This window comes from Myotis nattereri (genome assembly GCF_964212035.1).
Source record: "Myotis nattereri genome assembly, chromosome: 1".
Taxonomy (NCBI): Eukaryota; Metazoa; Chordata; class Mammalia; order Chiroptera; family Vespertilionidae; genus Myotis; species Myotis nattereri.
In genome coordinates this window covers 184,976,666-184,999,882 of record NC_138075.1, presented here as the reverse complement: position 1 = coordinate 184,999,882, position 23,217 = coordinate 184,976,666, and the positions used below count along the sequence as shown (strand labels likewise).

General features: G+C 38.2%; 1 protein-coding gene across 5 annotated transcripts in view; it reads right to left on the bottom strand.

Moving 5' to 3' along the window:
* Positions 1-3,762: 3,762 nt before the first annotated feature.
* ANKRD17 (ankyrin repeat domain 17) overlaps positions 3,763-23,217 on the bottom strand; it is a gene marked incomplete at its 5' end in the record, with an annotated part of 174,194 nt that continues 154,739 nt past the window's right edge. For all 5 annotated transcript variants that reach the window (XM_081101267.1, XM_081101268.1, XM_081101270.1 and 2 more), the window contains 5 exons: positions 3,763-5,384; positions 6,028-6,192; positions 6,819-6,997; positions 8,012-8,260; positions 16,952-17,149. In XM_081101267.1, coding sequence (XP_080957393.1) covers positions 5,325-5,384; positions 6,028-6,192; positions 6,819-6,997; positions 8,012-8,260; positions 16,952-17,149 — 851 coding nt within the window. In that variant the 3' untranslated portion in view covers positions 3,763-5,324. The remainder of the gene's footprint in view (positions 5,385-6,027; positions 6,193-6,818; positions 6,998-8,011; positions 8,261-16,951; positions 17,150-23,217) is intronic.

The window sequence follows — 23,217 nt, the reverse complement described above, 5'->3', positions numbered from 1 at the left end:
AACAGAAAAAGTTCAGCACAGGAACAGAGAACACATAGAAAGAGAGAGTTTAGGTCCATTGCTGGGCAAAAACAATTGAGGGGATCTATCAGGCGACGACACAGGTAGGCATAGAGCAGGCTTGTAGCAAATGTACCCCTGGACCATAAGGCTTTAACCGGCAGCCCATTCTTGGGTCCCCCTCCCCTTGTGTGAAGTCTGAATGTGCTTGTCATAAATTTTCCACTTTTGCTTAAATCTTCTGGTCTGCGTGGCTCATTCTTCGACGTCCTGAGACACGACCCCAGGTAAACACCTCGGCTCATCTTTCCGGTCATCACTAGAGGAGGAAAGGCCACCCTGGGGACAAGGTCCCACCCTACAATTGTCCTTTGCTAGGCACCCAGGGCTTTCCACGCTAGGGACCTGTACTCTGCTCATGTCTAACTGCCCACTACAGTACCAGGTACTCTTCTCTGGATCTTATCTTCCTTCAAACTGATAAATTTAGGTATGAATTTTTAAATGTGTTTAAGTATACATATCCCAATATATGGTATATATAAACTAGTAACTAAAGTTCTGCAGCACACCAAAAATGTATTTTTTGATTTGACAAAAAAATGTGTAATTTTTATTCACTCACACTGGACAGCTGTGTTGGCTGTTGTCATTTTTATATTTAACAAGCTAAGAGATCAGTGCTTCTATTAGTCAGGGACTAGGATCTCTTCAAACAGTGTAGGCCCACCTTTGCTGCTACTCATTGGGGTCACATATTCTCATCTTAAAGTGTTCCATTTGAATATTGTGATCCAAATAAAATTTATAAATATTTATTTCATATGTATAAACATACATTTCTTAACTCATAATGGGGAAGATTAGAACTTGCTACCTACTTCATAGAGAAAGTTGGGGGGAAATGTCTATTATAAAGCCCAATACAAAAGTGAAGTATTAGCATTAATGTGTATGTATGTACTAGTTATCCAGCAGTGTGATGCCCTGTATCTTTTGAGTTGCAGAATACAGTATAAAATGAGCATACAAATATTGAGCAAACCAACCAAAACCATGTTAACCGTAACACTTTGCAAATGAACTTGTGCAACATAGTAAAACATTTTTTAAGTTCTATATTTATAGTCTATTCCCATCATTATTACTATTGTCACATGACTAATTTTTAAAACTTTAAGCTCCTTAAATTATGTATTTTTCTACAGCTTCTGAAATTATCACAGTGCTGAACAAAGGAATGGAGATCAAAATATAAATATAGGCCTAATATGCTTTCTAAAATGTTTGACAAAAGAAATTTAAAAAATTTTCATGAGCAATTGTTAAAGTGATCTCTGGGATCAGATTTAGGTTTTTCTTTACTACTTTAAGGTCTTACTTTGCAAAACCAAAACCACCTAATGTAGTTACCTTCTTTCTCTTTATTGAAAAAAAATCCTCTTGTATAAACTTGCTCATGTTTAGTCTGTAAGCACTTAAGCATGCAAAATTGGTTTTTACCTTTCAGAAGTATGGATTCATTTAAAAGCAGTAGTATGAGACCTCTTAAGAAACATCTCTATTAGGAACACAACCTGTATTCCAACTGTCACATTATGAAGTCATTCTTGCTCTTGTCAAAGCCACAGTGGCTGTTTTCTCTATAGTCACTTACTTACCCACATACAAGTGATGGTATATTTGCCATCCATCAAGGTGTGTAATATAGGTAACATAGGTTATATTAAAGTATTTAATGATGCTGTCATGCTAAATTCCAGTCACCTGGAATTAACACCAGTTAATTCACAATAACACTAGCTCTTGAGTATTGTGACTTAAGCATTTATCAATGGGATGTATATTTCCAAAGAGACTCAGGAGAATCCAGGATTTATAGAGTGTAACATAAGTATACCAAACATTAATATTAAAGAAAAATCTGGACAGGTTCACTTACCCTGGTTAATAGAATACTGACTACATATAGTGACTTAAAACAATGAATTAGCCTGACCAGGTGTAGATCAGTGGTTGAGTGTCAACCCATGAAACAGAAGCTCACTATTAGAATTCCCTGACAGGCATACCCAGATTGTTGGGGAGCGTTTGATCCCCAATAGGAGGCCTGCAAGAGGCAGCTTATGGATGTTTTTCTCTCATCAATGTTTCTCTCTATTCGTCTCCCTTCCTCTCTAAAATCAATTTTAAAGATTAAAAAAACACCAATGAATTAGTTTTCCTTTGGTATTTTAATCATTTCAAAATAATTTTTAAAATTTGCTATTTGAAGTTTCAGCATGCTTGAAATGTTCTGTTCTGTAATGCCAGATCTGTGGGAATGTTTCTGAAAAATAACAAAATGAAAATAGATTGAAAAAAATCAGAGGATCTTAAGAGGTTTAGTGACCTTGAGTTTCCATTTAGCCTAACACTTTATATTGTTTTAATAAAGTAAATAATGTAGGGTGCAAAATAATTTTTATGAAATGTATATTTAGTCATTTGAGTAAAAAAAAGTTAGAATGATATTTTCATAAAGAACAAGACAGGCTCATTAAGTAAACTATCTCCAGTTCCCCTTTTTACCTCTTAAGTGGATGACTATAAGTCATTTTCAATTAGCAACAAAAGGATTTAACTTTACAGTAATGAGAAACAGAAAGGGAAAATAATCTTTCAAATAGATACCAAAATGAATTTTTGTGAATATGTTGGTATAAGTTGAAATATGTTTGAAAGGCATGAAGTGGGTATTCTGTTAGCACAGGTAAACAAAATCATTTCTAAAGTAAATCTATAAACAGATTACAAAACAACTGCAATATTAATTATTTTGGGATATAAGGTCTAAACTAACCTAAGTGTTATTTCCAAGAATTAAGTAACTTTGTGAGAGACACACATCGATTGGTTGCCTGCCACAGGCGCCCCGACTGGGGCAGGTGAAAGAACCTACATCCCAGGAACATGCCCTTGATCTGAGACACTTCTCTCTTTGGTGCGAGGGGCTCACGTTCTAATCACTGAGCCATGCCAGTCAGGACTTAAGTCACTTCTTAAAAGAATGAGAGAAAAGAAATACATTGGGTCATCTGCAATTACAAATACCACATACTTTCAAAAGGGGGGGAGGAGGGAGTCCTGGATGGTCCCAAAAGATAATGCTTTGTAATGTTCAAATAAAAATACACTGCATTACATCTGAAATATAAAAAATGTATTGGAAAAATGTTCCTAATATAGGTTTCTAAAAGCATGTTATTATAATTAATAAGCTCGATCTCCAAAATTAAATATGGAACATCCCAATCTATATCCCCATATTAGAGCTTGAAACTTAATATAAGGCTCTTTCTCTTCTTTTTTCAGTAAGATACTGAATTTTAAGAAATTCAGTTTTGTGAATCAATAGAACTCATGTGTTGTAATAAATATGGGGTGGTATCTGTTATCTAGCAGGATAATTTTAATTGGAAAATAACCCTAATACAGGAAAGAAATTAACCAAAAATTATAGGATAGGGCCAAAAGTCATATATAAAACATTCTATTAAACAGCATTATATCCCTTTCTTAGTAAAGTGCTACAATTTTATTTCATAGCTGTATTAATTTGTAGGGTCGTATTTAGCCTTTCCTTTAAATTTGGTTATCAATAACTCAGATATAAAAACAAATTTAGCTATTTTAAGACCACCCCCTAAATTACAAAATAAATATATGTTTGTTTACAGACCTCAAGGATATGTTTGAGAAATCTCCTTTTTATTCTTTATTCATGCCAGAGGTTAAAAAAAAATGTTCTTCATTTAATTGAAGAGCCAAGTAATCATTATTAATACTGTCAATGCTGGTGATTTATCTGAATTTTAGTTAGTTTCACCACTGTGGAATTTGTCTAATTAAAAAAAAAACACAGATTGATACATACTTCACTTTTATGATTACCTTCTTTTACATTCCAACCATACAAATTTATTTTTCCGTATGAGACAGGGTAGAACACATTCTTCTTGTATACGTTACTGTTTATTGTTTCAAGTGAATGGAATAAATTCCACTGAATAGTTTAGTGTGGCCCTGTATCCTATATAAACAGGTTAAAAGACTTTATTTTATAATCTGTGTATTCACATCTACCATAAATTGTCTTCATGACAAGTGCAGAATTTCTTTAATTACTTGCCTCAAGTTAGCTGTTGATCCTTTTCACTGATAATACACAAGTGTAGAGAACAAGAAGCCTTTAAAATTGGGGGGAAAATACCTTCCCCTATATTACTGAATATTTGAATTTTATGTTGACTCTGGATGACCAGGAAAGCCAGTGTTAAGAATCAGTATTACCCAATATAAAATAGTACACTGAATTGTTTAATAATAAACAGTACATTAAGAGCTTGTATATGCTGACTGGAAACCAGTGGTGGCTTTTAAATTCTCAGAAAGGCTAAACATTTTATGGTTAGCAGGAACCACAGGTGATGATGAAGGTGCTCCATGTCTCTGTAGCAGCCATTACATTAAAAATGTTTACAAATTATGTCATGAGCAGTAAGAGAATTTTACTGGTATTAGTGATAAAGGTGAAGAGAAGAAAGAGTGAAGTGTGCATTAGTTTAGTGTGGCAAGGCAATAAAAAGACAGAGAAAAGTGATAAATTTCTTCTATACGTGCTTTGCTGCAAACAAATTCAAAAGAGCAATATGGATATTTAAAAAGCCAATGTTGGGAAACATCCATTGATAATGCCCGTTGTTTTACTTTATACTTAAATTACACAAGCAGAAAAGTTATGCTTATTAATAGTTTAATGTATGAAGGAAACATCCAGATTTCTGAATATGAAGGTACATATCTCACATTAATTTAAGTCTACATAAAGTAGAGCCTCTATACTGACATATTGAAATTTACTTTCTGCTTAGCCTTCTCTGTTATGTAAACAATTGTACATTTATTTGCCATTCTAAAACTTCAGGATCAAGTTTACATAATTTTGCTAAATTTCCGTGTTTGCTCAGAAGCAGTTTACAGTACTAATACCAACCAGCCAAAGAACAGCTTCAACAGAAAGTTATGTCCAAAGGGGAAGAGGGAGAGCAAAAAAGAAAAATGGTAAGAAAAATGCTAACTAAGGTAAAACAGATGATGATGGGGAATGGGCAGTCACAAATGTTCACAGAAAATAGGTCAGTTAGTAAGTTCTTCTGCAAAAAGCCTACACACTTCAGTCAAGCACATCAGTAGAATGATTTGGGAGCATAAAAATAGTTTTCCGGCCACTTGTGATTTCCTCTGGATGAAAAGGAATCTGCAGGCTAACAAGCTGATCTTCATCAGCCAAGCTGGTTCATATGCACACTGTTCATGTGAGGTGCCCAGGGTCCAGTCCACACCTATGAAGAAAGAAGGTGCATTTTATTAAATGTGTATTTAACATATAGTTGACTAAAATAAAACTCTAGCTATGGACTAAAATAGCTAAATCTCATTTAATTTGCAACATACTTGAAAACAATGAAGAAAAGCAATGATAAGCCACTTTTACCAATTATTTCCTTGCCTTTCCTCTTATTCCTCAAATAGGATCCAACATCATTTTTTAAAAACCATTACCTGGGTACATAGATTTATGACTGTAGAAGGAAAATGAGTCAAATATATTAAACATCCACCAAAAAACACCAGAATATACAATGTATCTATGAATTTGTAATTATACATAGTTTTGACATTTATGATTCTCTCAATAACCTCTATATGGCCCTTTTCATAACTAGTAAATTTTGATCTATAAAATTATAAAACTTGGCAACTTAAAATCTTTTAATTACCATCTACTGCCAAACGAAATACTTTATGCCGTTCATAATTTCAGCACAAATTATGTACCATTTTCTACATCCCTCTGCTATATTAAATTTCCTTAACTGCCCATATTCACCATAATCTCTCACTACCGTGATTTACCTGTATCCTATTTGTCCCAGCATCTCATACACACTAATACATAAATGTTCACTTAATGATCAGCCTTACCGTTTGAGGGCCATTATTTTCTGTGGAGCTTGAAACCATCTTTATTAGGGAGTTCCAAGAGGGGTCTGCAGCATGAGGGCCATTAAATATGGGTCCTGCAGCACCATCAGGAATAGGTGCTACTGAAGGAATCATTGCATTCCCATACACAGAAAAAGGCATACCCTTAAAAAAGGAGGGAAATAAATATTATGCACATTCAGGTCACTGCTCACTTTTCCCAATATAACCAATAGCCCTAAAATTAATATTTGAGCCCTGGCTGGCTTGGCTCAGTGAATAGAGCATAGGCCTGTGGTCTGAAGGGTCCCAGGTTCGATTCTGGTCAAGGGCACATATCAGGGTTGCTCGATTCCCAGTAGGGGATGAGCAGGACACAGCCTATCAATGATTCTCTCCCATCATTGATGTTTCTCTCTCTCTCTCTCCCTCTTCCTTCCTTTCTGAAATAAAAATATATTTTAAAAAATTAATATTTGAAACTTCACCTCATTTTGGAAAAGTGTAGGTTATCTAAGTAATCTAAAAATTACTTTCCATTATAATGATTTCTTATAGCATTAGATATACATAAGCCTACTATATCCAAAATATTTTGTCAAAAAACATTTCTCTGAACTGAAAAAAAAATTAAGATTTATAAATATTTATGTTTTAGCCAGATTTTGACCTATAATTGTAGGCGGAAGCCCCAAAATCATTCCACAAATGCTTATTCCCTTGAAATTGAAATAAGACTAAGAAGAAAAACATCTGGAAATAATGAAAATGTTTATTTAAATCACCATTACCCCAACTTTAGGAAAGTCCATGTATCCTGCAGGAACATGCTGATGGAATGTACCAGAAGGAGTTACAATTCCTGTACTCTCTCGCTCCATTGCTTGATGCTGTGAAAACACTCCTGGATCAGACATAGGCCTATGAATCATAGGATTTCCCATCCCAGGGTTACACCAGTCAACTTTGTCTGAGGGAAAAACAAAAAGGCAGGAAAAAATAAATGGTGATATTTAAAATCAGAAGAAAGCAAAATAAAGTGTTTTATATATTTCTAGTATTTTCTACATTAAATTATGAATTCCTTCAGAATAATGACCTTTTTTATATATTTACTGCAGTATTTCTATGTTTGTAGGTAGTGATATAATACTCTAACAAAATAACTTAAACACTTTGTGTTACAAAACAAAAGTAAAAAAAGCCAACATAGGGTGAAGGCTAAAGAACCTCAAAGGAAACATTAACATCTCTTTAATATGAAATGAAGAAAAGAATATGCTTACATTAGATCAAGCATGTCAAACATGCGGCCCACAATGAGTATTTTTGCAGCCCAGCCAATATAATGGCATATAAGAAACGTTTTACAATATCCTGTTATATATAATTATTAATAACAAACTACAATGTTTGCTAATGACTGATTACTATAATTGTGTTGCATTCATTTCCCTTACGCGCCTTACGTCCAGGCGCACCATTTCTTTCCATTAATACTAGCAGCGAATATTTTAGCAGCCGATTGCCATGTCATTATGACTTGTTTAGTGTGCACAACAGGAAATATTTTGCTTTCAGAGAACAAGAAAAATAGGTTAATTTGCATTACACTTATTAATTTGTGCAGTTATCTAGTGTCTGGTAAGTTAATGTTCAAGGAAAAATATTAATTTTTATTAAAATGTTCTATTATTTTATGTTAACAATTACTTTTATTTCAGCCCTTTGTATTCAGCATGTCTCTATAGAAATAAACCTATGTGTCTATGAAAATTGAAGCTTTTTGTTTTTTTGCGGCCACATAAACTTAAACCTTGTTTACTTGGCCCATGTTAGCCTTTGAGTTTGACATGCTTGCATTAGACTATTTTCAAAAAGCAATGATAAATTTGACTGGAGGTAATATGAGAACAGTAAATGTTCTGAACTCTTAAATAAAAGTGATTACTTAATTTCCTGTAAGCAGAAAAGCATATCATACCTTGATTGCCACCAATCCCTTCAAAAGACCAGATGCCACTATGCCCTACTGATGTGGACAAATTACTCCCAATAACAGATGGAGCTGAAGTTCCAGTTTGCCTGATACGTGCAGAACGTTCAGTCCCAATAGGGACTGGAACTTTTCTGTCCTGAGAGACGTTGCTGGGCTTTTCTGACCCTAAAGGTACTGATGATGGGGCAGGAGAAGGTGCACGAACTCCGGAGGATACTGACTGTGCAGGAGAATCTAGAGAAAAGATATTTTGAAATAGTATACATGTCATCTATAGAGCATGACATTTTGTAAAACCAAATCTTAAATCTAAAGATGTCTTAAATATACATTCTGAAGAAAAATAAAATATGAGAAAAATGTTTAAATAATAAGTAATGCATGTTAAAATTTAAAGTTCCATGACTTCATACTCATTTTTCAATGTGGTGCACAATTTTTCCATTTCGTTATTTGATAATTAAATGTGAAGATGTACATGCTGCAACTATACATGTAATAAACCATTAAACTAATTAATATTTAAATTAATTAATCCTTGACATTGAGTAAAATATACCAGAGCAATCTGAAGAAAATGATTAAATTTTTTAAAAAATGGAGGTAGGGAAAATCATGCCTATTTTGACAAGTCCCAATCATGAGGATATTTTTCCATTGATTTTTAGAGAGAATGGAAGAGAGAGGAGGGAAAGACAGAAATATCGATGTGAGATAACATATCAATTGGTTGCCTCCTGCACAGGCCTGACCAGGGCAGAGCCTGCAACCCAGGTATATGCCCTTGACCAGAGGGCGACACGCTATCCACTGACCCAAATTGGCTAGAGCCCTTGGTACAGTATATAATAAAAGCCTAGTATGCTAAGTGTCTGATCATCTGGTCGTCCATTCAAACAATCAAAGCGTAATATGTTAATGATACGCTAAGGCTGCTCAACTGCTCGCTATGATGTGCACTGACTACTAGGGGGCAGATGCTCTGACCAGTAGGTTAGCTTGCTGCTGGGGTCTGGCCAATCAGGACTGAGTGAGATGGGCCAGACATGCCCTGGAGCCCTCTCATGGTCCCTCCCGGCTGGCCAACGTCCCACTTCCCTTCCCGGCTCTGATCGTGCACCGGTGGGGTCCCTTGGCCTGACCTGTGCCCTCTCGTAATCCGGGACCCCATGAGGGATGTCAGAGAGCCAGTTTAGGCCCAATCCCACAGGCCAGGCCGAGGGACCCCACTGTTGCATGAATTCATGCACCGGGCCTCTAGTAGTATGATAAAAAACAAAGGACTCAGATATCTAGCAAGTCTGGAAAAGCTAGCTGAAGAAAAAAATAAGTTTCTTTAAATCAGTACTTCACAGAATCTTAATATGCTTATAAAATATCAAATTACTAGGTGGTATACCTGAACCTAATACAAATTAACATTGACTGTAAACTATAATTTAAAAAATAAAAAACAAGAAAAAGCTATTCCTCACTACCTTTCTTTTACTATATATATATATTGTGTGTGTGTGTTTGTGTGTGTGTGTGTGTGTGTGTGTGTGTGTGTGTGTCTATACCCAAAGGAATTCAGGTAGTTAATAAATTTGCAAAAATCTCTCTTTCTACATTCATGCACACAGACACAAAAGCATAATGTTTCTATTTTCTGAAGCACTTCCCCAGGAATTTGGAAGACAAAGAACAATTCAATAAGATTAGCCTGAATATGTTTTAAAAAAGACTTCTCATATATAGTTTATAATCATATAGACTGGAAAGTACTGTGAAGATCAAGTCCATCTTAACTAAGGCTTGCAGAGGTCTATTTTTTGGTTAAGTTGATAGGATCATCTATCTGTGAGTTATAGTGACATTAACTAAAAAGAATGAATGTGAAAGCACTTCATAAATTATACTTATTATACAGACATTGTTATTATTGGGGACCAAAAACATGGAACATGATAGGCTTATCTATCTATCCTATATAATAAAAGCCTAGGTGGCATCATGCCCTCATGTGACGTCACAAGATGGCTGCCACAAGATGGCCGGCAGGGGAGGGCAGTTGTGGGCAATCGGGCTGGCAGGGGAGGGAAGTTGTGGGTGATCTGGACAGCAGGGGAGCAGTTAGGGATCAATCAGGCTGGCAGGGGCCATCAGGCTGGCAGGCAGGCAGGCAAGCAGTTAGGACCCAGTGGTCCTGGATTGTGAGAGGAATGTCCCAGATTGGAGAGGGTGCAGGCTGGGTTGAGGGACACCCCTTCCCCCACCCCCACCCCCTGTGCATGAATTTCTTGCACTGGGCCTCTAGTATGAATATAAAAGGCTGATATGCAAAGTGTCCCCTTGGGAGTTTGAGTGGGAGACTGCGAAGTTTGATTGCTTGGATGACGTGCACTGACCACCAGGGGGTGGCGCAGAATGAAGGGAGGCCAACTGCTGGCAGCCAGCAGCCAGGGAAGGAAGACCCCAATCGGCCCTGATCATCAGCCAGGCCTAGGGACCCTACCTGTGCATGAATGTTGTGCACTGGGCCTCTAGTTATTTATACAAGTGAACCAAGAAAACTATTATCCTCTAATGACAAGTTGAAGTATACCTTGTGTGGTCATGGATCCAATAGCATTACTTGACAGCATTTACTTTTAACAAACCAAGAAAATGCAAAATCCAGGTAAGTATCTTTAAAGCAATTTAAATATTTGAAAATTCAACTTAAAAAATCTACTAAGCTAGCAAAGTCAAAACAAAAAACATGGGTAACATAAAACAAAACAGACAAAGTGGATCCAAAGATACAAGTGAATGGGGACAAATCACCAACAGCTTTAAGATTCATGTAGTATCAGCATCTGTATGGAAGGAAGCAATATGAGAACCATAAAACAGTCAAAGGAACTAAAAGGAAAGCAGGGCAGGCCAATGAGAATAGGTGAAACTGGGAGAGTTCTGCCTATGTGTGGATGATTGCAAGGGATTCACAATAAGGTCTAAAAAAGCTGGTGCAATATGAGCCCTATGAACTCTCAAAAGTACTTGCTGAAGCTTCATTCCAGGATAAAGCCGCATACTGGTAAGAAACTTCTGGGAACAGATTCCAAACTGAGCAGGAAAGGACAACAGATGCAAAGAGAATGTTCAGTCAAGAGCAGGGCAGATGGGGTAGGGGTGGGTGGGTAAGGACAATAAAGCCAACACATGAAGTATAAGACTATATTTTTGCACACCTCCCTATAAGAGGAATTCTGGCACCTTTAAGCTAGAAAACATATCCTGACCCACATATTGCTTCTATAAATTCAGGAAAACTAATTTCATTTAAAACTGCAAAACACAATAGAAATGCAGTAAAATTCCATAGAAAGCTATTATATGAAATAAAAGATATGGATTTTTGTAGACAACAAAAGCATGCCAGAAAGAAAGCTATATCCTAATATTCCAAAGGCACATTAAAAAGAACTATACCCTAAACTTCCAAAGTGAGCCATAAGAAAATAAAACAACAAAAAAAAATTGAACAGCATAATTCTAAATTAGTAAAACTGGAAACAAGATGACAAAGGAAAGTATTAAAACGAAAGAAGACTCCAGAAAAGACTAATAAATTCAACTATATATAAGGAATGCAAGATGGTATAAAGACTAGGGATAAACAAAATTTTGTTTATTGCTTTTTAAACCATGTATTGAAAGGGCATAATTACATTCCTGTGAAAAATGAACCCAGAACAATTAACACAGAGATTTAGTCAAAGGAAGCGGCAGGAAGGCAGGCAGGCAGGATGGTAAGAAGGAAGGATGAATGAACCTTACCTTCCCCCAGGCCCATTCCCAGGAACCTGCCCTAACCTCTGTGTATGATCTAGTTTTTCTTTTCCTGTATCCTACCAAAAACAAAAGCAAAGCAAAATGAGGGCAACTCTCTAACATTCTGTTTAAATGAACAGAATAACTAGGCTTGCCTGCTGACCTGCCCCATTTAGACATTTGCCCTTTTCATAGATTCTGCCACCACACTAATCATAGTTTTTATCACATGACTGTTTTCTGCTTTCACCCTGCAGGTTTACTGGACTAAAGACAAGCATCTGACTAAAGAACGATCCATTTCAGGCTAGCCAGCAATCTTTGAGTGGCCTGGCCTGACTTGAACATATGAGCTGAACCAATCATATTCCTCATTCAGGAAGATGCAATTAACAAACAGAGAAAAACTGGTTAATTAACTATGAACCGACTCTTTGAAAACTACACACAAGATGAGATTATGAAAAAGTCTAGGTATAAAGAGAGTAAACAAAAAAGACTCACAAGAAACAGACCATGAGTAAGAGACCATAAATCCTCTAAAGCAGCGGTTCTCAACCTGTGGGTCGAGACCCCTTTGGGGGTCGAACGACCCTTTCACAGGGGTCACCTAAGACCGTCGGAAAACACATATATAATTACATACTGTTTTTGTGATTAATCACTACGCTTTAATTATGTTCAATTTGTAACAATGAAAATACATCCTGCATATCAGATATTTACATTACGATTCGTAACAGTAGCAAAATTACAGTTATGAAGTAGCAACGAAAATTTTATGGTTGGGGGTCACCACAACATGAGGAGCTGTATTAAAGGGTCATGGCATTAGGAAGGTTGAGAACCATTGCTTTACAGAAAGAGATGGAAAGAATAGCTGTCCCAAACCCTTGCTGGTTCTGACAATCAATAGGTGGTACAGTAAGATATATTTTTCCCCCTCAGATCCTTCTTATAAAGGTTAATAAAATATTCTAGGTTTGATATAATTAAGGTTGATTTCAGTAATTTAAAAACTTGGAAATTCTATTGAAATTCTTCTTCCCATAGGTGAATACAAATTACATTTTTTAAAATAGCCTTATCTTTTTTGTTGTTATTGTTAGTCCCCTCCCCAGGATATTTTTCCATTGATTTTTAGAGAGAGTGGAAGGAAGGGAAAGAGACACAGAGAGAGAAACATCAATGCGAGAGAGACACTCCATTGGCTGCCTCCTGCAAGTGCCCTAACCTGGGCCAGGAATCTAGCCTGCAACCAAGGTACACGTCCTTAACAGGAATCAAACCTGGGACCCTTCAGAATGAGGGCTAACACTCTATCCACTGAGCTAAACCGACTAGGGACCTGCATAGCCTTAAAGTAAACACCATTTTCCTTGAGATTCCTTCCATAGATCTATATTCCTTCCCATGAAAAGAGCTAATTATTATAATTTCTTTGATTAGAAAACAGCAAAATCTAATTCAGAGCCATGTTATTTTAAAATATGCCAGCTTATATAATTGGAGGGGAAAAAACAGGTTTTAAAAGTTTTGTGGGGCCTTATACAATCTTGGGAACCTTTTTCAGAGAAAGAATAGAAAATTAGGTAAAGACCTTGGCAGGGCCCCTTGCAAATGAGGTACTCTGAAGCTTAAGCTTCACTGGATTCATGGTAAATACACTTCAGCTTTGAAATGACAGAGTTCTGAATTCAAATCGAAAGAGCATTATGACTTACAAACTGAAGAAGTGTTCCTGCAGGAAAATTACACTGTATTTTCTTCATTCAGTGTTTACTAAACTATAGATCATGAGGTGAATGTGGTTGGTCATGACTAGCACAAAAATTTTTAAAGGTTAAATAAAGAAACAGAATAGAAAATACCAATGTGAAACATACAAGAGTCAGTTTTGTAAATATGTTATTTCAACTATAACAAAATGTACATGCATAGTGAACGTAAAATTAGTTTTTTCCTTTCAAAATTGTAATGGTTTTTTATTGCTTTTTGATCTGACATTTTATAAGATTAAATGTCAAAATGGCCCATTGACTAATTTGCCAAGGACTGAAACTCACAGACCAGAGCCAGTGATCAGTAATCAATGCACGAACTGGCTGAGTGTTGGTAGGATAGACTTTAGCAGTTTGAGTGAGATAAGGTCTCAGGTGACCTCTACCCATCCGGTGTGCAGAGGCTCTTAGACATCACCAATCTGTTGTGGGGCCTCAAGAAGGGGTTCTTTTCATGTGAACCAACTGCCTAGAGAAGAGTTGGAGTCAGACAAAATAAACTAAATAGTCATTAAAAAGCAACAATATTTAGATTTATATTAGGTAAGGAAAGTGCAAATTAGTTAAAAATTGAATATCAGAGGTAAAAGTGTGAGGGTCTTGCCTGAATCAATCATTCTAAAAGTTTCAAAATAATGACTATAAATTCCTTGTAAATTTATGAGTTATTATATTCTAAGGAATAGTGTTCCCTTCTCTTGCACTTAAAATTTTATGTATAATCATTATGGTCTCATGGATTGCTTTACCCAATGAGCTGCCATTATTCATTTTGGTGGTCAAATTGTCCTGAATTTGGCCAGTGAAACCCCTTCAAACTGTCTCTCGTCTTCTTTTGACATATCCCTATCATTCTGAGCACTTAATTACTTTCTGACACGGTAAGACTTTGTGACACTATAAAGCTCTCCTTACACTTCCTATGCCCTAGGTATTTCTCCAAGAAACTCTAGCCTTTTATAGTGGAAAAAATTATTTAACAGGAAGATCTGGACACTAAGTATGCTCACTGCTGCTGCTGATTCATTGTTTTCAGTAGATTGAGCTAGAGGAAAAATGACAATTTTATATGATTCCATCCAATACATATGTAACTGAAAAATCATGAATTCACATTGATCCTCTAATTCCATATGGTTTTCCTTGCCTTACTCCATTTGCACACTTCTGTCTTCTCACATCTTCATCAGTATATTTATTTATTCATTTCTCAATCCTACATTATATCCCATGTAGTTTTAGAACTGCATGTCCATAATATTACTAAAAAAAACCTGTTCTAAGTAGAATTGAAGATCTGTCTGTTGAAATCTATTTGTCTTTTGAATGAAGGGCCCATTATTTTCTTCTTGTACTGGTACATTATTTTCATACTTCTTACATTATTTCTGGCATGTTTCTATCACAATCACTTTGAATGCTTTCTTAAACTATTCTCATTTAGTGACATCTGTGCAAGGATAATCAATATTCTTTCTTTGTGACAGTCTATTATTTGACAAACACAAAAGAACTATACAGCATGTAAATTAACAATGCCATGCTTTAAGTGGCAATGCACTTTTTAAATATTTTACTTATTGACTGATTTTAAAGAGAGAGGAAAGGGAGGGACAGAAAGAAGAAGGGAGGGAAGGAGAGAAAAGGGAGATGGGAGGTAGGGAGAGAGGTAGAGAGATAGATAGATAGATAGATAGATAGAGAAATATCGATTTGTTGTTCCACTTATTTATGCATTCATTGGTTAATTCTTTTATGTGCCCTGACCAGGTATTGAACCCTCAAACCTTGGCATATTAGGATGACGCTCTAACTGAGCAACCCGGGCAGTGCCAGCAATGTACTTTGATATGCTCTTAAATATTTAATATTTAATATTTTAAAAATATGTTTTTATCCAGTTTAGAGAGGAAGGGAGAGGGAGAGAGAAAGAAACATTGATGAAAGAGAAACATCAACATCTATCGGATGTCTCCTATATGCCCCCTACTGGGGATTGAGACTGCAACCTGGCCATGTGCCCTGATTGGGAACAAACCTGTAAGATCTCATGGTGCATGGGTTGATGCTCAGTGAGCTACACTAGCTGGGCTAATTTTTTTAATTCTATTAACCAGGCTCTCTTACCTGGGTTCTAACACTCATAGGAAAAATTGATAGTTTAAAAAATTGTTCTTACTATAATTTCCTCAAGGAGAAAGTAATATGATGTCTTTGTTCTCACACACAGAACATTAAAAACACAAAAACCCAATAACCTTACTACAGAATTCTGTTAATATGACTTGAATTCCCTATTTATGACAGATCTTCCTTAGTTTGAAAATCTAATTACTGCCTCCAAAATCTGACTACAGTTAAAAATACACGTCATAATGTGAAATCAGTTGGGCTGTTAAATACAGTAAATGAGACTTAAAGGTAATCAAAGAGCATATGATGTTTATACTTTGAATTTTTTTAAAATCATATATATATATATTATTTTAGCGAGAGAGGAAGGGAGAGAAAGAGAGAAACATCGATTGGTTGCCTCCCATCAGGGATGGAACCTGCAACCTAGGTATGTGCTCTAACTGGAACTGAACCCACAACCCTTCGGTGCACAGGACAATGCTCTAACCAACTGAGACATACAGGCCAGGGCATTATTTATACTTTTAAGGTTAGAAAACTTTCTCCTTGGTAGCCGTATTAAGATAAATCAATAGGTGGTACAGTAAGATATATTTTTCCCCCTCAGATCCTTCTTATAAACGTCAATAAAATATTCTAGGTTTGATATAATTAAGGTTGATTTCAGTAATTTAAAAACTTGGAAATTCTATAGAAATACTTCCTACCATAGATAAATACAAATTACATTTTTTAAAAATCCTCACCTGAGGATATGTTTAGTAGTTTTAGAGGGAGAGGAAGAAGAGAGAGAGAAACACTGATTGGTTGCCTCCTGTATGTGACCCACCAGGGATCAAACCTGCAACCTTTTGGTGTATAGGATGAGTCACCCGTTCAGGGCCCAATTACATTTTTATAGTATTAAAATTATGATAAGGTTTAAAAGTTAAAAATTCTGAACTTTCAAAACTTAAATCCTTTTATTTTTAAGAAAACATATATGTTGCCCTGGCCGGTGTGGCTCAGTTGGCTGAGCATTGTCCCATGAACTAAGAGGTCACTGGTTTGATTCCTGGTCAGGGCTTGATCCCCAGTAGGGGGCATACAGTAGGCAGCTGATAGGTGTTTCTCTCATTGATGTTTCTCTCCCTCTCCCTAAAAAGAAAGAAAAAAAAAAGAAAAAACATATCCACAAATGTCTTCTTAGGAAATTACAGTGTATGTTACTCACCATTTGATGCTGTTGAACCTGGGGTCAACAAACTAAGTGGGGAAAAATGTTGTCTATTAAAGTTAGCAGCTGCGGGTGCTCCTCCAAGGGGTGCCCCAGGTCCATACATCTGACCTCCTGAAAGGTTTGAGGCAAAGTTTCCCAAATGTGTAGAAGAAGGTGTTACAGAACCATATGGCGAGTCCATATTGACAATACCTATAATGGAGAAAATAATCATAAGTTATAAAAGTTATCCCACTTCAGGAAAAACAATTAGAAAAACTTAAAATTCTAAGAACTCTCCTAATATATAAAAAATTTTTTAAATATACTTTTTATTGATTTCAGAGAGGGAGGGAAAGGGAGAGATAGAAACATCAATGATAAGAGAGAATCATCGATTAGCTGCCTCTTGCACTCCCCCCACTGGGGATCGAGCCCACAACCCAGGCATGTGCCCCTGCCCAGAATCAAACCCACAACCCTTCAGTACACAGGCCGACGCTCTAGCCTCTAAGCCAGCGGTTCTCAACCTGTGGGTCGCGACCCCTTTGGGGGTCAAAGGACCCTTTCACAGGGGTCGCCTAAGACCATCGGGAAACACATATATAATTAATTACATATTTTTTTGTAATTAATCACTATGCTTTAATTATGTTCAATTTGTAACAATGAAATTGGGGGTCACCACACATGAGGAACTGTATTAAAGGGTCGCGGCATTAGGAAGGTTGAGAACCACTGCTCTAAGCCAAACTAGCTAGGACTAAAAAAAATTTTACATTAAAAAGTCTCCTTGCTTACTTCTTTGTCCACTGACCACCATTTCCCCCTCTATTTCATAAACATAACTCCAAAAATAATTATCAAGAAAAATATAGTTCTAATAGTTGATATTTTATTATCTATACATATAAAAAGCCAGCAACTAGAACTCCGTAATGACCGGTTACTGTGACGCCCACTGCAGCCTGTGAACTGTCTAGATCAGGAGTGGGGTGGCCAGCCAACCTCCCATGGCCCCTCCCCCCAGCCACCCCTGCCCCCGATGGGCCTCCCCTACCCTGATCAAGGGCAGGGCAACTAGCCAACCCCCCTGGCCCCTCCCCCCGGGCGCCACCCCCCACAATCACCTCCCCCATCCCGATCAGGAGTGGGGCTGGCCAGCCAACTGCCCACGGCCCCTCCCTCTGGCTGGCCCCACTCCTGATCAACCCCCCTCACACCAATGGGGAGAAGGGCCGGCCAACCTCCTGTGGCCCCTCAACCTGGCAGGCCCAGCCCTGATCTGCCCCAATTGGGGCTGGGCCAGCTGGACCCCACCTGTGCACGAATTCATGCACTGAGCCTCTAGTTTATTATAAAATACATGTACATTTAATATCAACACTGACATTTAAATAAGTTAATGGCCAAGGAGTTACATAAAATTTTATCTTTAAAAAACTTAGGGGAAAGCCCTGGCCATTGTGGCACAGTTGGTTGGGCATCATCTCATCGACTGAAATTCTGCTGGTTCAATTTCAGGTCAGGGCACATGCCTGGATAGCAGGCTGGATGCTTGTTGGGGGGCATGCAGGAGGCAGCCGATGATGTTCTCCTCTCACATTGATGTTTCTCTCTCTGTCTCCCTTGCCCTTCCTCTCTAAAAATCATAAAAAATATTTTAAAAAGCAAAACAAACAAAACTTAGGGGGAAGGGAGGAGTGAATAGGCAAAACAGAGGATTTTTAAGACACTGAGAGTACTTTGTATGATACTATAATTGTAGATTCTGATCATTAAACATTTGTACAAATCCACAGGAATATACATCAGTCACTGAGAGTGAATCCTAATGCAAGCTAAGGACTTTGATAAGGATGTGTTGATGAAGGTTCATCAATTGTAACAATATTCCACTCTCGTGCGGGATGCTGATGGGAGAGGGCTATACCTGTGGAGACAGGGGTATACAGAAAATCCCTGTACTTTTCTCTCAATTTTACTGTGAACCTAAAAGTACTATAAAAATTTAATAAATCCTTAACAAGAAAACTACAGGAGAAAAAGAAAAAGATGTAGCTATACTTCTGCAACAGAGAAATCTTGATGGTTAGCACCCTAAGTGGCCATACTTTCCATAGCCAACACTGGGACAATGTCATTGAGTGCCTCCTGATATAAGGCAGTGTGAGTTTCAAAACACCACCTCTCCGATGTTCTTGCTAGAAATGTTGGACTTTAATGTAGTCATGGGTTGAAGAAACAGTGAATCTGACATGTGAGACATTTTTTAGGGCAACTGGGCTCTTCAAAACATTCAATGTCAAGAAGAACAAAGGAAGGTAGTAAGATGTTTTAGACTGGGGGAGAGTAAAGAGATATAGCAGGCCACAACCACCATGCGAAAGCAAAAGAAGAATCAGCTGCGGCCATGGCTGCCGCAGCCCCAGGTGCCCAAGCGGGAAGAGACTGGGGACAAAGACAATGGGAATCCTGTGGGAAGGCCCTCTCCACATGGCCAATGGAAAGCCTGGTGACCCCAAATCTGCCCCCAACTGGAATCCACCCACATGTCCAACATTAGCTGAATGGATAAGTTATTGCATGTGCATGTAATGAATGGGATACTACACTGCAATAAAAATGAACAAACTGTGGCTACAGGCAACCTGGATGAATCTCACAAATGTGATGTGGGGAGTAAAAGGAGCCAGAAACAAAAGAATGCAGACTCTTTTCACAGAGGTCACCTGGATCAAGGGGACTGATGATTCCACTCCGGCTGAGTCTCTCACCTCCTCCCCAGGTCAGAGGCCCAGTTTAGGGAGGCCTAGGCCTCAGGTGTGGCCCGTATGGTTGTGGTTGGTGGGGGGTCAATGCTGAGCCTCCTTTGACTAGGCCAGACCATGGTAGTCTTTCACAAAGAACAGAGACATCCTCGAAGGCTCACATGCTGGTCACTTGTCAAGATTACCTGCCCCCTCCCTCACCCCAAGGATGACCCCCAGGATACAGAAGACAAATCTGACAGCCACTGTTGATATGAGGACCTCTGTGCCTTCTGCCACCCAGGCCTCCTCAGTGAGACTATGCCTTCCCAGCTGAGCTAGAGGAAGCCCTCTGTGACCTAGTGGCCATATGTTTCCCTGTGGCCCTGTGACAGCTACTGTGACAGTTACCATCCTTACGCAGTAACACCCACCCTTGTCCATCGCGTCCCCCATATGGGGTCCAGTGTTTCATCACTGCGGTGAGGTGTGCGCTATTTCTGCTGATCCAGCCTCCAGGACCCCATCTTTGTTCCTGTGTCCTCTCTCCCCTTTGCCAACAGACTGCTGAGCAGGAAACTTATTTGGTGCTATTTTTTGTGCATCTGTCCACCCAGCCCCCAGTGCTGCCCTCGATTCCTGAGCCTGAGAACAGTTTCATACCATTCCCCTCTCCTGGCTGCTTGTTTTAGGTCCTTTTTATTGATAACTCTGCTCCCAATGTTGGCAGCTGCTCTGTGAAACTCCCCAAGTTGTCTGACCTGGGGTCAAGTTTGGATGACTGGGACAGAGTCACTTCCCGAAAGGCCACTCTCCCTGCTTTTGGTTTTCGTAGTTTTGCTATCAGTAGCATGGCCAATACTGCTGTGGTCCGTGATTGTTGTCCTTGATAAATGTACATCCCCTCACAGTCGCAGTGTCTGTGGCATTTCTGTGGCTTCCCCCCACACTAAAGTCTTTCTGCCCAAAATGAGTGAGGCTCTTGGTGCCCTCGAGGCTCTCCAGACCTCCCAACATGGGAGAATTGGGAAACTTTTCACGAGACTTCCTCCCTGGCCTCCCCATTCTTCTGGTGTCGCTTTTTCTGGATTTGACACAGGTCCATGAGATGTGCTCTAAAGCCTCTGGTGAGCCTACCCTATTTCCTCTATAGCCCATTTTCCTTAAACTATGTAGTTGTGAGGACACCAGCCCTTTCATTTGAATTTTGTGGATCTCCACCTGGCCTACCAGCTGGACAGTCCTGGGACGCTCTCCCGACCTCTGTCCCTACATCACTGCCACTGGTTGTTTTCTGTGAAAACGGTGTGGGCAGGCTGTCTTGAACTGGCCCTGAGGAAATGGGTCAGGAGTTGTGTGGCCAAGGGGGAGGGATGAGACCCATTGGAGAGGGATGAGACCCACTGGAGAACTGAAAATGAATTTTTTTCTTTTTAACAATTTTTATGTTAGTAATAAATGCAGTGGGAAAAAATTTAAAAAAAGACATAACAGCCAAAGGCAATGTGTGAACCTTGATTTGATCTTGGATCAAAAGAAAACACCCCCCCTCCCCCCCGCCACACACACACACACATAGGCATAAAGGATGTATCTGGGATGAAGGTAATGCATAGTTGGTGCTATTACTGAAATAATGTTAATTTTCTTGGGTGTAGTAATAGTGGAATAGAGTTGTGAAGGCAAACATGCCTGTTTTAACCTGAATCTAATGAATTATCTTCTGATGGACTCTCAAGTTAAACTTCAAGACTTATTTTGGCTCTCTTCAACTCTGCACACTCCCTAAATCTTGCCTCCCTTATAGAGCTTACTGAATCTTTCCATAAAATAAGAATTTACTTCCTTTATCTCTAAATCTTAATTTTACTCTTTCTCAACATATCACCTAGATTTTCATATTTTTTGAAAGGTGAAGTATTATAAATTGCAATTATTAAAAATGAAATATAAAAACATTTCCAATGCATTAGTATATTATGATCTTTCCAAATCAAATTATAGATTCTATTGTTTTAGTACAAGATAAATTGTTTTTGAAAGTACACATAAATATTTCAGCGAACCCCCAGCAAAGAAGTATTACTAATGTAAATGTTCGTTATACTACAGTCACACATTATTGAAATGAGTAAAATAACAATCATTTCCCATTAAATTTAGCATTTTTATGTTAGAGAATGTCATCCTATATCAGTGATGGCGAACCTATGACATGCGTGTCAGAGGTGACATGCGAACTCATTTTTTTGGTCGATTTTTCTTTGTTAAATGGTATTTAAATATGTAAAATAAATATCAAAAATATAAGTCTTTGTTTTACTATGGTTGCAAATATCAAAAAATTTCTATATGTGACACGGCACCAGAGTTAAGTTAGGGTTTTTCAAAATGCTGACACACTGAGTTCAAAGGTTCGCCATCACTGTCCTATATAATAAAAGGCTAATATGCAAATCGTCTGAACAGCGGAACGACTGGTCACTATGATGAGCACTGACCACCAGAAAGCAGACGCTGAACGCAGGAGCTGCCCCCTGGTGGTCACTGCCCTCCCACAGGGGGAACACTGCTCAGCCAGAAGTCCTGAGCTGGGCTCATGGCTGGTGAGCACAGAGGCGGTGACGGGAACCTCTCTGCCTCCGTGGCAAGGCTAAGGATGTCCGACTGACGGCTTAGGCCCGCTTCCTATGGAGAGCCATCAGTTGGACATCCCCCGAGGGCTCCTGGACTGCAAGAGGGCACAGGCTGGGCTGAGGGATGCCTCCACCAAGTGCACAAATTTCATGCACTGGGCCTCTAGTGTCTTTAATAACACAGATCAGATTGGCAACCTTTCTGTAAAGGGCTAAATAGTAAATATTTATAGGCTTTCATTAGAGCAAAAAAGCAACTATAACAATATTAAATGAATGGGCATGGCTGATTTCAACAAAGCTTTGTGAACACTAAAATTTGAATTTCCTATTTTTTGTGTTACTAATATTCTTTAAAAGTTTTTTTTAAAAATACACTTAAAAAATCTTATACAATCTTTTATCTCAGTTAAAAAAAAAATTACCAATGTAATAAAAGGGGTAGCATCCTAGCCGGTTTGGCTCAGTGGATAGAGCATCGGCCTATGGACTGAAGGGTCCCAGGTTCGATTCCAGCCAAGGGAACATGCCCGGGTTGTGGGCTCGATCCCCTGTAGGGGGCATGCAGTAGGAAGCCAATCAATGATTCTCTCTCATTAGTGATGTTTCTATCTCTCTCTCCCTCTCCCTTCCTCTCTGAAATCAATAAAGAAATATATTTAAAAATAAAAAAGAGCGTAATTCATAAAAAACAAAACAGGAACCCAGACATACTTGGCCCATGGACCATAGTTATCTATCACTAGCATGGATCCTCTTAAATTGCTTGAAATTTTCATATTAAAACATATAGCTCTAAACCCAATTTGGTATTCTGGATTAAACATTACAACAGAGAAAGGATATCATTGAAAAAAAAACCTGATAAAATTTGAACAAAGCTTGCAGTTTAATT